We start from the raw sequence: 13,052 nt of genomic DNA, 5'->3' as shown, positions 1-13,052 counted from the left end.
CGTCAAGTAAAATTGCTGAAGCGCGGTAAGATTAGCTATCATTATGGTCTGATATCAGCAATAAAGAAAACAATCGATCTTGAACCCATCAAGATCCCAGATGAAGCGTGGAGGATGCTTGACCGCTTGAGAAGAGAGTCATGATGATGGAATCGATTAATTTGAATTTCACTAATCCACATTGAATGTAGTGAAGATGAATTGAGTTGGTTTAAGAGTTCATTTTGGGTTTTAGTTTTCGATCATCACATCATCAAAGCTGAGTTTGATTAAATTTTAAACCCTTCCGCAATCATTCATTCCTTCATGCATTTGATTTCCAGTCATTCGTTTTCTCCTTCAAGAATGTCGTGATAAGTTTGAGTTTTGTTTAAAGAATCTTTTCTTCAGCATCATACTCATTAGAGATTTCTTTAAAAGAAGCTCTACATGCTGGTTTTTCATCATCATTTTCGAATCTCATCCACAATATTTTGAATTCATTTAGTTGATTCAAACAAGACAGCTTTCAGGAATTAAAGATGATTGACAATCAATTCCTAAATCCTTCATCGGATTCAAAGCAATCAATCTCAATCACATTTTTACAGATCTCAAATGGTTATTTCTTCGGTTGGTAAGTCAAAAGATTTCTCTCTTAAAAAACAGACCAATGATCATGATGAAGATCAAATTCAACCCCAACAAACTTGTATTGATATTTTTTTCCATTTGATGGTATGATCTACACAGTGTAATGATATTATTTTGGGATTTTGCTTCTTCTTTTTTTCTCGAAACAAATCTAGTTTGGAGAGTATCAAATACATTTGCAAAGATAATTTACCTTTGGAATCGTTATTTTACTCTCTTGATTGGTTTCTTTGGACTTGGATTTTGGATCAATTCATTCACGATTGATACTTTGATCTTATCAAGTGGAATGTTAATCTTCACTCCACTTTTGTTTGGAATTGGTTTACTTGGGGTTCATTCAGTCTTGGTGGTTCAGTAAGTTTTACCTATCTGGTTGAATCCATTGCATTGGTTAATGTGGGTGTTCTTTGATTTAGGATCAATACTTTATATCCCAATACACCCATCATCCCTTACACATCCATTTTCTTCGCCGCCATCAATCTGGCAATTCAAGTTAGTCCGATTCTCACTTTTACTTTTACAACAGCAGTCAAACTGATGCTTCTGTTTTGCATAGATATTATGCTTTGTTGAGATTCGAACGGAATATAAAAATGCCCTCCTCTCTTATACCACATCCAATGAAGTTGTCCTTCATAAGCCTACTTCCATCCTAATCATTGTATCATTCATAAGTCCAATATTGCTTCACATGTGAGTGTCTTTTGTCCTCAATCTTTGACGATGTAGTTCAATTTCTAAGATATCTTTTGTCATTTTGATTGGAAATATAGAATATTCTTCCTCATCACTTCCTACAGTACGAGGTCTCATGGTAAAGCTACTGATGGGATTCTCATAGGAAGCGTCGACAAACCACTCTCCTACCATCACTTGGTCTTTACTATCACCACATCAATTCTATACATCATCAGTTTAATTATGTTCCTACAACCTTCATCATTCGAATACAAACTAATGAACTTTATACCACCTTTAATCTTGACTCAAGTTTTATTCAGTAGAATGTATTTAGGAATCAAAAAAGAGAATTTAAGATCTAAATCAATTTGGGCTTTAGGAAATGGACTAAGACAATTCAGATTATCTACTACTTCAAGTTGGTTTGAAGTTCGACATCAATCAAGATCTCAAATTATATCAAGTTTTGATTTCAATTCATTTGATCGTCATGATTCGATTCAAAGTGATGAAGATTCAAATTTATATTACAAAGATTATAGAAGTAGAACAAATTCAGATAATCAATCTGAGATTTCAATTCCATCTAATCCAACTCGAATTTCTAGAGAAAATCAAGTCGAAAGCTTTCCATTAAAATCAAATCATCATTATCAATTAAATCCAACACGTACAAGAACAAGGAGTGAAACCAAACCCAAAGTCTTTCATAACACCCTAGATGAAAGTATAAAATATTCTACAACATCTTTGATTAGATGGCCAAATCCTTCAGAGAGATATGTTCAAGGTCGAGAAAGCTCCGTTATCAGGGATTTAGAACTTCAACTATCTCCTAGAAGTAAACCGAGCATCTTTCACATAGTTCCGAGTAATTCTTATAAGATCAAATCCCAAGGGAAGACTCCCATAGTAACATTTTGAACTCAAATTCAATGAAACAATCATCATCTTTGGCGACAAGTTTGCTTCTTGGCGATCTCAGCTCGAGATGTGATCTTCAACTTTAAACTTGATTATCCTCAAAGACAACTTCATATTCTAGAATTTCGAAGATTCTCTATTCATTTCAATACTATTCTATTACCATCTCTTCATGTCTATCTCAATTTTTTGCATAAGTTATGCCCATTGATGATTCATCTCACGATTTGTCTTAGTTCAAGGGGATCAACTTGCTTCAAGAAAGAACTCAAATTATACCTCACCCTGTTTTAATCCTGTTTGACATCAATCCTTTATTCCATTTTGCATAACAATCTAATCATTCATTTCTTTCGAGTCTCATTTTCTTTCTTTGGGTGCTTTTCTACAAGAATAATGATGTATCTTGTTGTGTTTTCGAATTTCTTTTTTCCTTCCATTCTCATTTAATTTTGTGTTTTTTTCCAAGAGAATAATTTCCTTACTAGGCAGTTGTTCAACGGCTAAACTCAACTCTGCAATATCAGCGTTGTATAATCTTTGTTGGATATTCGTCTTTCTCAGTTGCATTTCAATCTCTTTAGTCTTCTTCTTCGTCTTTCAAATTGGGGATTGGTTGATCTATTTTTTTGGTCAGACGGCTTTCGAATTTCTCTCATCTGATTTTAATTTATGACTCTTTAGGCGTCATCTCATTGTTTGACTTGCTTATTTTGTCGATATTGATATTATTATGATACCATTCTAATGATTGAAGTTGAAATGTAGCCATAGAACGTCACTCCTATTTGATTGATTAATCTTTTGATCGTTCTTTTTCATCAAACTTCTTGATTTGAAGTAATTTTGATACCATCTCCAAAACTTGAAAGTCATTTTTTTCTTTTAGAAGTTGCCTTCTAGAACTTACCCAAGCCCCATCTTCAGAGCCGTGTCTCAAACCTGCCTGCAAGGTACGACAGGACTTTGTGATGTAAGTTTGTGGTCTGAGTGTACGATTTGATCTAAGTTCCTGAAAAGTGGAGTACTGATTGCGAGATTTTGTGACCCCACGATGATCTTTTGAACTAGATATCATCTTCGATCGACAAACAATCTCATCCTTCAAAGTCACCAGATCAAAGATTGTAAAACGTCAGGTCTCGTCAGCTGATGAAACAAATGTCAGATGCTCGGATGAGGTGTGTAAAAGAATCGATTATGGGTTTATAGGAGTTCAAGGAGTCGAAAAAGGCAGGTTCGGCTTACCGTTTGACGGGACACCGATTTAAGAAGTTTTTTTGTACCACCGCGATTCATCCATTTGAGAAATATCTCAACTTCAACTTTTTATCTCCTCTTGAGTCTTATCCATCTATCAACCAATCATTGCATCTTACTCTTTAACATTCTTCGTCTCTCTGCTTCATCTTTTTCCTCGCACACCTTGATCCACTTTCAACTCTTTCAAAGCAGATTACACAAGATTATCTCTTCGAGTATAAGTATTTTAGGTTTTCGAGATTATCGCATATATAAGTTCTCATCATTCAATCTTTAGCAGCAATAGTTTATCATCTTCCATTCTATCGCACTTCATTCTAGGCTTAGAGATACAAAAACTATCCTATCTTTCTTTGTCAAATTTCAATCAGTCATTTCAAATCCATCATTACTACTTCGTATCACCACCGAGCTTTATAACTCACTCACACCCGCACTAAATCCGACCCTCAAAAAGCATCATTTTGTCTCCCAAATCTTAAACTCTATTCGTATTCAATCGCAAGAAGAAAAATATCCTTTTGTGACTTTTTTACAACCAACGCAAAAAAAAACAACACTCACATCATGACTCAAAATCAAACAACACCAACTTTAACCAATGGAAAACATTCAACCAAGAAATTAGTTTCATCACTTCCACCTACTCAAACTGGTTTATTCGAACCTGAATCAAATGAAGAAAAAAGATTTTTAATCTCTCGTGACTTTCGTAGTTTGTGATCTTTTTCTTTTTCTGATCATTCTTTTTTTACTAAAGATTTCCTTCAATGAAATGATGGGGGAAAAACATTCTCACCTTTGACTTATTTTTACATATGTCCGTTTTTTTTGTCTTCATGTAGGTGATACTATGACTGCTCCTACAGAAGATATGTTTGAGTTTATGAAAGATGCTTCAATTGGTGATGATGTTTATGGAGTAAGTCCTAGATCAATTTCATTGAATTTCTATCAATATTCAGAAGAATGAATGTTTCTGGAAAACCTGACGAAATCTTGATTTTTTGTAGGAAGATCGAGTGACCACTGAATTTCAAGAGAAAATGGCTCAATTGACTGGTAAAGAAGCCGCTTTGTTTTGTGTTAGTGGTACTATGGTAAGTTTAATTTATCACACAGTACATACACTTCCGTCTGTAAAAAAAAACAAAAATTCGGTCAAAACATACATCGAATTAGACAAGAGTGACTGAAATCGATTTTATGAATTCAAACTTTTCGAAATCGAACTCAGACTAATCAATTAGCCATACGAACTTGGTTGACTCAGCCACCTGTAAGTGAACCGATTGATTCTCATGATCCTCTAAAACCATCAATCTCTCTTCATATATAATCCTAAGCTGATTTGTATGAACCTTTCCATATATGTAGCATTCTGTACTATGTGATGCTAGAGCGCATATTCATAACTACGAAGCAGGAGGTATAGCTTTTCACTCACAAGCCACAACCATCCCAGTCGCACCCTCAAATGGTCATACAATCACATTAGAAGATATCAAACCAATGTTGGTCCTAAGTAAGCTGCTTGACTTGATTCAAAACTAAGCTTCCGATTCTGAGAGTTTTTCTTTTGTTTCTTAAAAACAGGTGATGATATTCATTTCGCTCCAACTAAGTTGGTTTGCTTAGAAAATACGATTAGAGGTTTGATTCAACCACAAGAAGAAATCATCAAGATTTCAAATTATGTACATGAATTAGGATTAATTTTACATTGTGATGGTGCAAGGATTTGGGAAGTATCTGCTAAAGTAAGTCAGAAAAAAAAACAATGTCGACAGAGAAAAAATCGATCCAATTCAAGAAATATTTCTAAATGATTTCTTTTTTGAATATCAATAGACAGGGAAATCGATTGGAGAGCTTTGTGAACCATTTGATTCGATGAGTTTGTGTTTAAGTAAAGGTCTTGGTGCTCCTATTGGAAGGTCAATAAGTTTTATTTTTCTATATTTCTCTACTTTCTACTAACTCTGTGATTTGTTTTAACCAACAGTGTTCTGGTAGGACCACGTGCATTTATAAATAAAGCAAAATGGTTTAGAAAAATGTTTGGAGGTGGGATTAGACAAGTAAATTCGAATTATCTTTCTGATCGATCTCTTAGCATTCAAATCCTAAGTCTCTTGAGTTTTGTTCGTAGTGTGGTTCGATTGTATCAGCAGCAGATTATTGTATAATCAACAATTTTCCAACTTTATCCAAAACTCATGAATTAGCTCAATTCTTATCAAATGAATTAATCAAATTAGGTGTCAAGATTCCAGTTCCAGTAGAAACTAATCATGTTTTTATTGATCCATCATCTATAGGTAAGTTAAATCATTAGTCAATCCTAGACTTTGATCCGTATTTCTTGTTTTTCTTAAAATCGTGTCTCTAATTTATTGATTTGTTTTTGGTTTATATAAAGGTATCGATTTAAATCAACTTATCTTACGTGCTCAATCTAAGAAGATTAGATTAGGTGGATCAAGAATGATTATTCATATTCAAATTAAAGAAGAAGCAATTCTTGAATTAATTTCATTAATCTCTGAAATGAAATTAGAACAACAAACCAGCAATTTACAAATTAAAGATGATGAAACGAAAAACAAAATCAGACCTACTTTCTCACCTTACCATTGATTTCTTTCATTCCTTCTTTCTTTAAAGATCGTCTTGAAGGTGAAACTTTGTTGAAAAGAACCAACAAGAGAAATTACCTGTACGATTTCCATGCTTTTTTATGCTTAAATAGATAGTAAATAGATTTCAACTTTACTTTTTCTCTCATTTGATCATCATATAAACCATTAGAATCTTCTTGTTTCAATTCTCTTTCACTCAAACTCTCATTCAAAAAGTTTGACTTGCAAAACCCATTCTGTTATAAGTTGATGAGTTGTGTCTTTTTGAAAATTTGTGCATTTGTATGAAATCAATATATCACAAATCTTGATTTAAATTTCTCTTCAACTATCTTTGATTGAAAAAAATATGTGGAGATCATTACAAGTTTTACAATTCAAATTGGAGTGCGTCTGGTGTCACATTGTTTATTTACAAAAGGGCAGCCATTCTTTCAAAGTTTGCTAGCCAACAATCAAGTGGTTTTAACCTGACTTTTTACATGAAAAGGTCTGAAAGTGCTAGGTAGAATCATGAGATGTGCTGGTAATCTTAAAAGCCATTGGACATCTGAAATGTTCATCAGGTTTTGATCACTCAATTCTTCAATTTATAAATGACAGTTGGAGTGACAAGCTTTACAAAAATGGCTGTGCCATGTCCTCAGAGCACTGGAACTTAAGTAAGTACGGGAATACTGAATCAAGACGAGAATTTGAATAAACGTCATATTGAGAAGTAGCATTTGTGTTGTATAGAATCTTTTTTCAGTATAAAGAATGGGGTAGGAGAATTTTACACCGGGTCGGGCGGTGTAAGGTTTCTGTGTAAAATTTGAAAACAGGGCTGTGTTTTCAAATTTTACACAATTTTCATTTTTTTTGGTCTGTGTAAAGTAGCACTGTGTAAAAAAGTCAGTGCAAAAGTGGGGTACCCGGAAGTGACATGTAATTTTACACTGACGTTTACACAGAAATACACTGTGTAATAAGTTAAAGTGTACAATTACGGGACCCCCGCAGGGCTTTGAATTTTGCACCGGGACGGGTGACACAGACCCCTCCCGGTGCAAAAGCGCACGGTGTGAATTTCCAAAAGTCAATCTTGATCAGTAAATTTACACAGCTTCCATCACCATACCGTACACCGGACACGTACCACACCCTTCAAACCAAACCATGGACGTACATTCCCATGAAGAACAAACATATATATCAATCAAACAAACCCTTGCATAAGCAACATGGAACCAAATATGGACTAACCGAAATCAAGGCAGGATATCAAGATTACCTCAATTTACCCACATATCCGTGATACCGGAGGGTGGATGATGGCAGTGTGAAGTTGTTTCGATATTGAACAACTTCACCATATATTTTGCCATATTTCCCACCATATTTACCAAAGAGGGATTCCAACTTCCTCATATATTTCTTCTACACTGTCTCTCCCCCATCTCCATTTTCCCTTTTTTGACTCTTTCATCTCTTTTGACTCTTTTGCGCTCTCATGAGGCGTCCTGATCATTCATTTTAAGTCAACCATGGGACACGCCACATCACGCTATGATGGTGGCATTACATTACCAATGAACGCAATGTGTCTCCATCTTGAGAAGAACCAATGTCCACCTTGCGCTATGATTTCCGCAAAGAAGAGACTGGTTATGAGGGAGGAATTATATCCCTCAATAATCAGTTTGATTCAAGTTCTTTTGTTTTTACATCTTCAAGCTCAGATTGTGAAGTTGAATCCACATATAGTACCTCATCTTTGTTGTCTCAATCAAGTATATCATCCTCTATATCACCATCTCTGTTATTACCTCAGTTCGACATGATTGAGATTGCTTCCTCTCCCATTGCAAGCCAAAGTTTTCCAGCTGATATAACGGAAAACAGCGTCAAACCACACCGTATTAATCTTCATCTACCGACTGATAAATCCATCTATAAAACCTTTATTGACCACGGATGCGAACTCAACAAAGAAGAGTATCCTGTCTATCCCAATGGAGAAACAGTTTACGTCAATGACCCCGATTTTCCGGCGTCAAATTTCCGTTTTATTGCATGGACTCACACCATGAAGTTGGAAACTACCAAGAAGAAAACTTGAATTACTCGTTGGTACTACTGCTTGGGGGTCATTAAATGTTCCGAGGCAAACTGTCCTTTGGCAGGCTCCCCTCCAACTGGAGCCAGAAAGATCACCAAAGGGGAAGAAGGGTCAGTATGGCCACATGGACATCTGCTTTGTTTCTTAATATTTCAGCTTTGATTCTCAACTTTTTTTTGTTTTTTTCTTTTATTTTATTTCTTTCTATCAACAAAGATTCATCAGCAAAAGCTGTCCAATCTCTGCTTGCAATGGCTACCAAGTACACATCAAATGCAACGCTAAATGCTGAGTTGATACCGAGTTGGATGTGGAAGGAAACAAACAGTGGGGCCTACTGCGTCATCAAGGGACTCACCAACATGAGTGGCCTGAGTCCAAAAAGGCGGATCCTATTTCAAAAGTCAAAGTGAAAGATAGGGTCATCAATGACACCAAGACCGGACCTTTAGGCCTGAATGTCAGTGAAGACCCTTTCTTTCAATCCATGTAATCTGATACTGACCGGGTCTCATCCTACCAATCATTTAGGTTGGACTGGCGCATGTGGGCAATGACCCAGTTCATTCAGTCACCAATATTCATTCCTCATTTGGAAACACGGATTGTCTAGGGTATCTGCAAAGATTATATCTTGTTGAGGCCGGTATAATGACTAACACCCGCAATCCTGAAGCTGGCAATGAATGGCTATGTACATTTATGGATTGGGAAAGGTATGATTAGTTACATCATAATGTCACCTACTCCAAATAAAAATGAACACGAACTCATAACAATATTTTTGAAACAGGAAAGGCCTCGAGGTGGTTTTGTCATCTGTGGCCGGCCCGGATGCACACATAACCTTTCAAACAGGTTGGATGGCGGAAGTGTTAGTGGAACCCAATGAAAAAACAGACACTTATACCGGTGGCCTTCTCTCCGACATTACATATAGATTTTTCAAAATATGTTATCTATTAACTACTTCCAAATACTGTGAAACCATCAAGCGCTGGGTTCCGGTCTTATTCTCTTGGCTTCATGGGCTCACTGCTGAACATTATGTACAAGGTTCATTTCAAAAATTTAATTCAGCAGATTCAAAAAACAAATACGTCTGAGAAGAGCAAAGGTATGATGGTAGAACAAGTGGTAGATTTATCTTTTGCTCAAAAAGTTGGATTTCAGGACGCATACATGGAAGTGTTCAACTGCCACGACAAGGATGTGGCACTGTCAAAGTTGTCAGGATGGGGGCGCAAAAAAAATAACGCGCCTGGGCGCAAGGCGCGCCTAAACATCTCAGAAACAAGGTGGGCGCGCCCAAAGGCCTGTACGCCTCATAGTGAGAAAGTGGGGCTTTCCACGTGGTTATTTTCTTATAAAATCCATTTCAAGTTGTTTTATGAATCAACTCCAATTAAGAATAGACCTTAAAACAATCCATCTTCCACCTCATCAGCAACAAATATGTATTTAAGGTTGGTTATGTTAAGATACTATCCTATCTTGATGAGTGTGGTCAAAGATCATTTCCTGTTTTGGTAAGTGTGATGGATAAGGATGGAGGTGGTAAATGGTTCTGTAGTGGTTGTATGTGATGCAAGACTTAGCAGCAAATCTGATGGTTAACAAAGGGGCTAATGCATGGAAGTTGAATCAAGGGATGCGGCTGGATTTCTTTGGGGGTTTCCTTCTCTATTGGTAATTCTCTCTTTCCTCTTTTCTGATTCTTTTTGTGTCGAAAAGAATCAGTGAGTTTTTCATCTTTCAATTCAGATTTTGATCATACTGTTAACTGATATCAATACTGTCATCTTACTAACTTTTTATTATTTCCTGTACATCTTTCCTTATGCGCTCTGCTTTTATTTCGAGCTCACAGGTAGATAGAAGTCCATCTCCTAGATTCCAATCTGTTTCTTTTGATCTGATAAGCTTTACTTTTCACGTTGTTCTTTTGTTTGTGGTCTGTTAGGTTTCCTGTTCTCGTCGTTGACTAGCAGATACGCTTTAGTCTGACTCGGAACCTGTGCCCTCAGGTGTGTGGTGTCGAAAAGAATCATAACTTTTTATTATTTCCTGTTCATCTTTCCTTACGCGCTCTTCTTTGATTTCAAGCTCGCAGGTTAGTTTCCTGTAGTCTTGTTAATGGAATCCTTGTACTTCTTAATCTTTAGCACTTGTGACATTCTGACATAAATTGATCATATTACAAGCAGACATGAACACAACCACAGTGAAAGTCCTGTCAATAGATATTAAATTGAATAAATGGTGTCCATATATGGGTTTCATACATATTTAACTTTGTGATTGGTAAAGGGAAATAAGAGTGATGATACAAAAACTCCAATAACACATCTTGAAAGTGTCCTGAAGCTTCAAGGAATGATACAAGTTGATTGTAATGAAAGGTAGATATTGAGATAGATTATGATTTCAGAGCTGTGAAAAATATAAGATCTGATCGAGGAAGAGAATACTAAAGTCACAATCGAAGTCAAAGTCTATGAATGTGAAAATCATACTGAAGAATTTTGATCCAATTTATGGGTACACAAGACTGTTGTCAACCTTGGGAGTGAGATTTGAGTCGCAGGTTCAGTGGTATCAGACCTCCTGAGATTGTCTAAGATGAAGAACAAGGTGCTTTGGAAAATGGTCATTTTAGTTTTGTCACATATGATCACAACTAAATTGATGTGCTTACATGTTTCCCAAGGTTGAAATGACACTACTTATACCCTGCGAGATTGTTAAAAGGGTATGAGCTATGGGAACCAAGGTAAATTTCAGCAAAAACAAAATAAGGCTTACAATGCGGAGGATAAGCCAAAAGTTTGCGTTCATGATGAATTCACCATTGCGAAGTAAACGAGCCTTGAGAAAGAAATTGAAGAACATGAAGTAGATTCAATCAAGGGATCAAGTATCTTTGAATTGGATCATGAAAACCAAGGCTAAAGCTGAACACGTACTGAACAGACACCTAAAACAACACGTAAGAATACAATTGCCAATTCTATCACAGTGTTTGAAAAGACACCATCTGTTTGTCGCTTTGTTGAATAATCCAATCCTCTTTGAGTCTTGAAGCTTTGAAATAATAGATATACAAATGGGACATAAATCTGATAGGAATTGATATATAGGATTCAGACTAGGATCTCTTTTATATGAATTGAGAACTTACCAAAAAACTCCATGCATCACAGAACACATAAAAATATAAACTGACCGTAGTGTGATGGACCACACGATCCTAAGCAAAGAAACGAGGTTAGAATTACAGCCGAGCTAATTTTAATATTTTCAAGTGAGACTGACAATATGATGCAAGGCGCTTGTGAGTACAAAGACTTGGGATGTCACATAAGTCACGACGCTACACGTTCCTGAGGTGCAAGTAGGCGCCAAATCCCGTAGATGTTGGATGACAGGCATCACTATTTGTCTTGTACAACTATATTCATAGGTAAGTTGGGAGCAATTGGTGACAATGACTACTAAGATTTGAAGATGATTTCAGGGAGTGCAAATCATGTGAAGTAGCATTGAAACAATAAGCTGACCACTTGGTACAAAGATGATTATCACCAAAAATATATTCAGTGCCCATGTTGCAGTGGTTGAGAGCAATTGTCCCTTTGGGATTATATTGTGTGAGACAGCTCTCTGTTTGACAAAGACAAAATGACAGATGCACAGCCATAAGATCACTAAGTCAGGGTGTGTTGATGTGGGGCAAGAGATTTTTTCAACATATGAACTAATGATCAAGGATAAAAACCAAGTCAAATTGCTTACCGCTGAAGAAAGATTAATCATATCAGCACTTTGAGAGGAAATTAATTAATAAGTGATGAAAGCTCGCCTAGCACATGCCATCGTAACGGAAAACTTAACGTCGAGTAAGAAATTTGGCCATCCCTGTTCTAATCGACCAGATTGTGCGAATTCGTAACATATGATTTTGGCCACCGCAACTAGTGAAGAAAAGTATACCGTTACGTGAGATCAACCCCTTAGAGCACCCACTATGGTGGGCGTGATTTATCGTAGATTTTGCGTGTAACAACTCAATTGTTAAACGCATGAATTCCACTATGGGATGATGTAACGTCTGCTTTACCAAAGATAAATCACTGTGGATCTGGTCGATCCACAGTGGTCTAATTTTGAAATGAAATAACTTATCTTTCATAAATTTCATCCAAAAAAGATCACCAAATGCCTGCTCCGAGCTCCTTGAAAAAGAAATCGAACGTCTTTTGAGGTCTTCAAACGACGATGACGAGCAGCAGGACTATGACCAGTTGGTCTTTGACGGCCTCTTCAATGAGCTCCCACCACCGCCACCCCTTCCTCATACTCGTATACGTATAGATGGAGACCGTGTTGCTCGCGGTCAGCAACTTTACAATGACTACTTCGCACCAAATGCCAGATACGAATCGAAATTTGAACGTCGATTTCGAATGAGTTTTAAAATTCGAACTTTGAAGTTCAGGTGTTGAAGTTTGAGGATGAGGTTTGAAGGAATGAATTGTGATGTTTTGTAGTTTGGGGTTTTGAAAACTACAGTTGTTGACCGATTATCCTACAATAAATCATGTCGTAGGGTTGCGTAGATCTGAGCACGCGGGGTGCAAGATTTAACGCAGCGGTACGGACCGCAAGCGTAAAACAGGTCCATAGTGGACCTGTCTGAATTTTAGCGTTAAGGTAACGCTAAATCACCTCGTAACCGCACCCATAGTGGGTGCTCTTACGGTCGACAAAACTCGGACGAGGCAAGCGTACTTATACTATAT

The 13,052-nt window shown here is 36.6% G+C and overlaps 3 protein-coding genes across 3 annotated transcripts; 1 reads left to right on the top strand and 2 right to left on the bottom strand.

The window, feature by feature from the left end:
• Window positions 1-308: 308 nt before the first annotated feature.
• MELLADRAFT_57468 (uncharacterized protein) lies at window positions 309-3,058 on the bottom strand (the record flags this gene model as incomplete). The annotated part of the gene is made up of 5 exons (XM_007415545.1): window positions 309-616; window positions 733-990; window positions 1,053-1,131; window positions 1,196-1,332; window positions 1,413-3,058. The coding sequence occupies one exon, from the start codon at window positions 2,812-2,814 to the stop codon at window positions 2,605-2,607; it is 210 nt and encodes a 69-aa protein (XP_007415607.1).
• Window positions 3,059-3,541: 483 nt separating this feature from the next.
• On the top strand, window positions 3,542-6,466 carry MELLADRAFT_50198 (uncharacterized protein; the record flags this gene model as incomplete). Its single annotated transcript, XM_007415663.1, has 10 exons — window positions 3,542-4,222; window positions 4,353-4,429; window positions 4,521-4,607; window positions 4,745-4,786; window positions 4,885-5,032; window positions 5,104-5,289; window positions 5,363-5,444; window positions 5,513-5,588; window positions 5,660-5,828; window positions 5,930-6,466. The coding sequence occupies 10 exons, from the start codon at window positions 4,075-4,077 to the stop codon at window positions 6,145-6,147; spliced, it is 1,233 nt and encodes a 410-aa protein (XP_007415725.1).
• Window positions 6,467-10,677: 4,211 nt separating this feature from the next.
• Window positions 10,678-12,066, bottom strand: MELLADRAFT_92719 (uncharacterized protein; the record flags this gene model as incomplete). Its single annotated transcript, XM_007415544.1, has 9 exons — window positions 10,678-10,720; window positions 10,813-10,887; window positions 10,949-10,983; window positions 11,056-11,118; window positions 11,217-11,369; window positions 11,477-11,500; window positions 11,566-11,744; window positions 11,811-11,913; window positions 12,046-12,066. The coding sequence occupies 9 exons, from the start codon at window positions 12,064-12,066 to the stop codon at window positions 10,678-10,680; spliced, it is 696 nt and encodes a 231-aa protein (XP_007415606.1).
• Window positions 12,067-13,052: the final 986 nt, after the last annotated feature.

Source organism: Melampsora larici-populina (genome assembly GCF_000204055.1).
Source record: "Melampsora larici-populina 98AG31 unplaced genomic scaffold MELLAscaffold_52, whole genome shotgun sequence".
NCBI lineage: Eukaryota > Fungi > Basidiomycota > Pucciniomycetes > Pucciniales > Melampsoraceae > Melampsora > Melampsora laricis-populina.
This window is presented reverse-complemented; position numbering and strand designations above follow the sequence as displayed.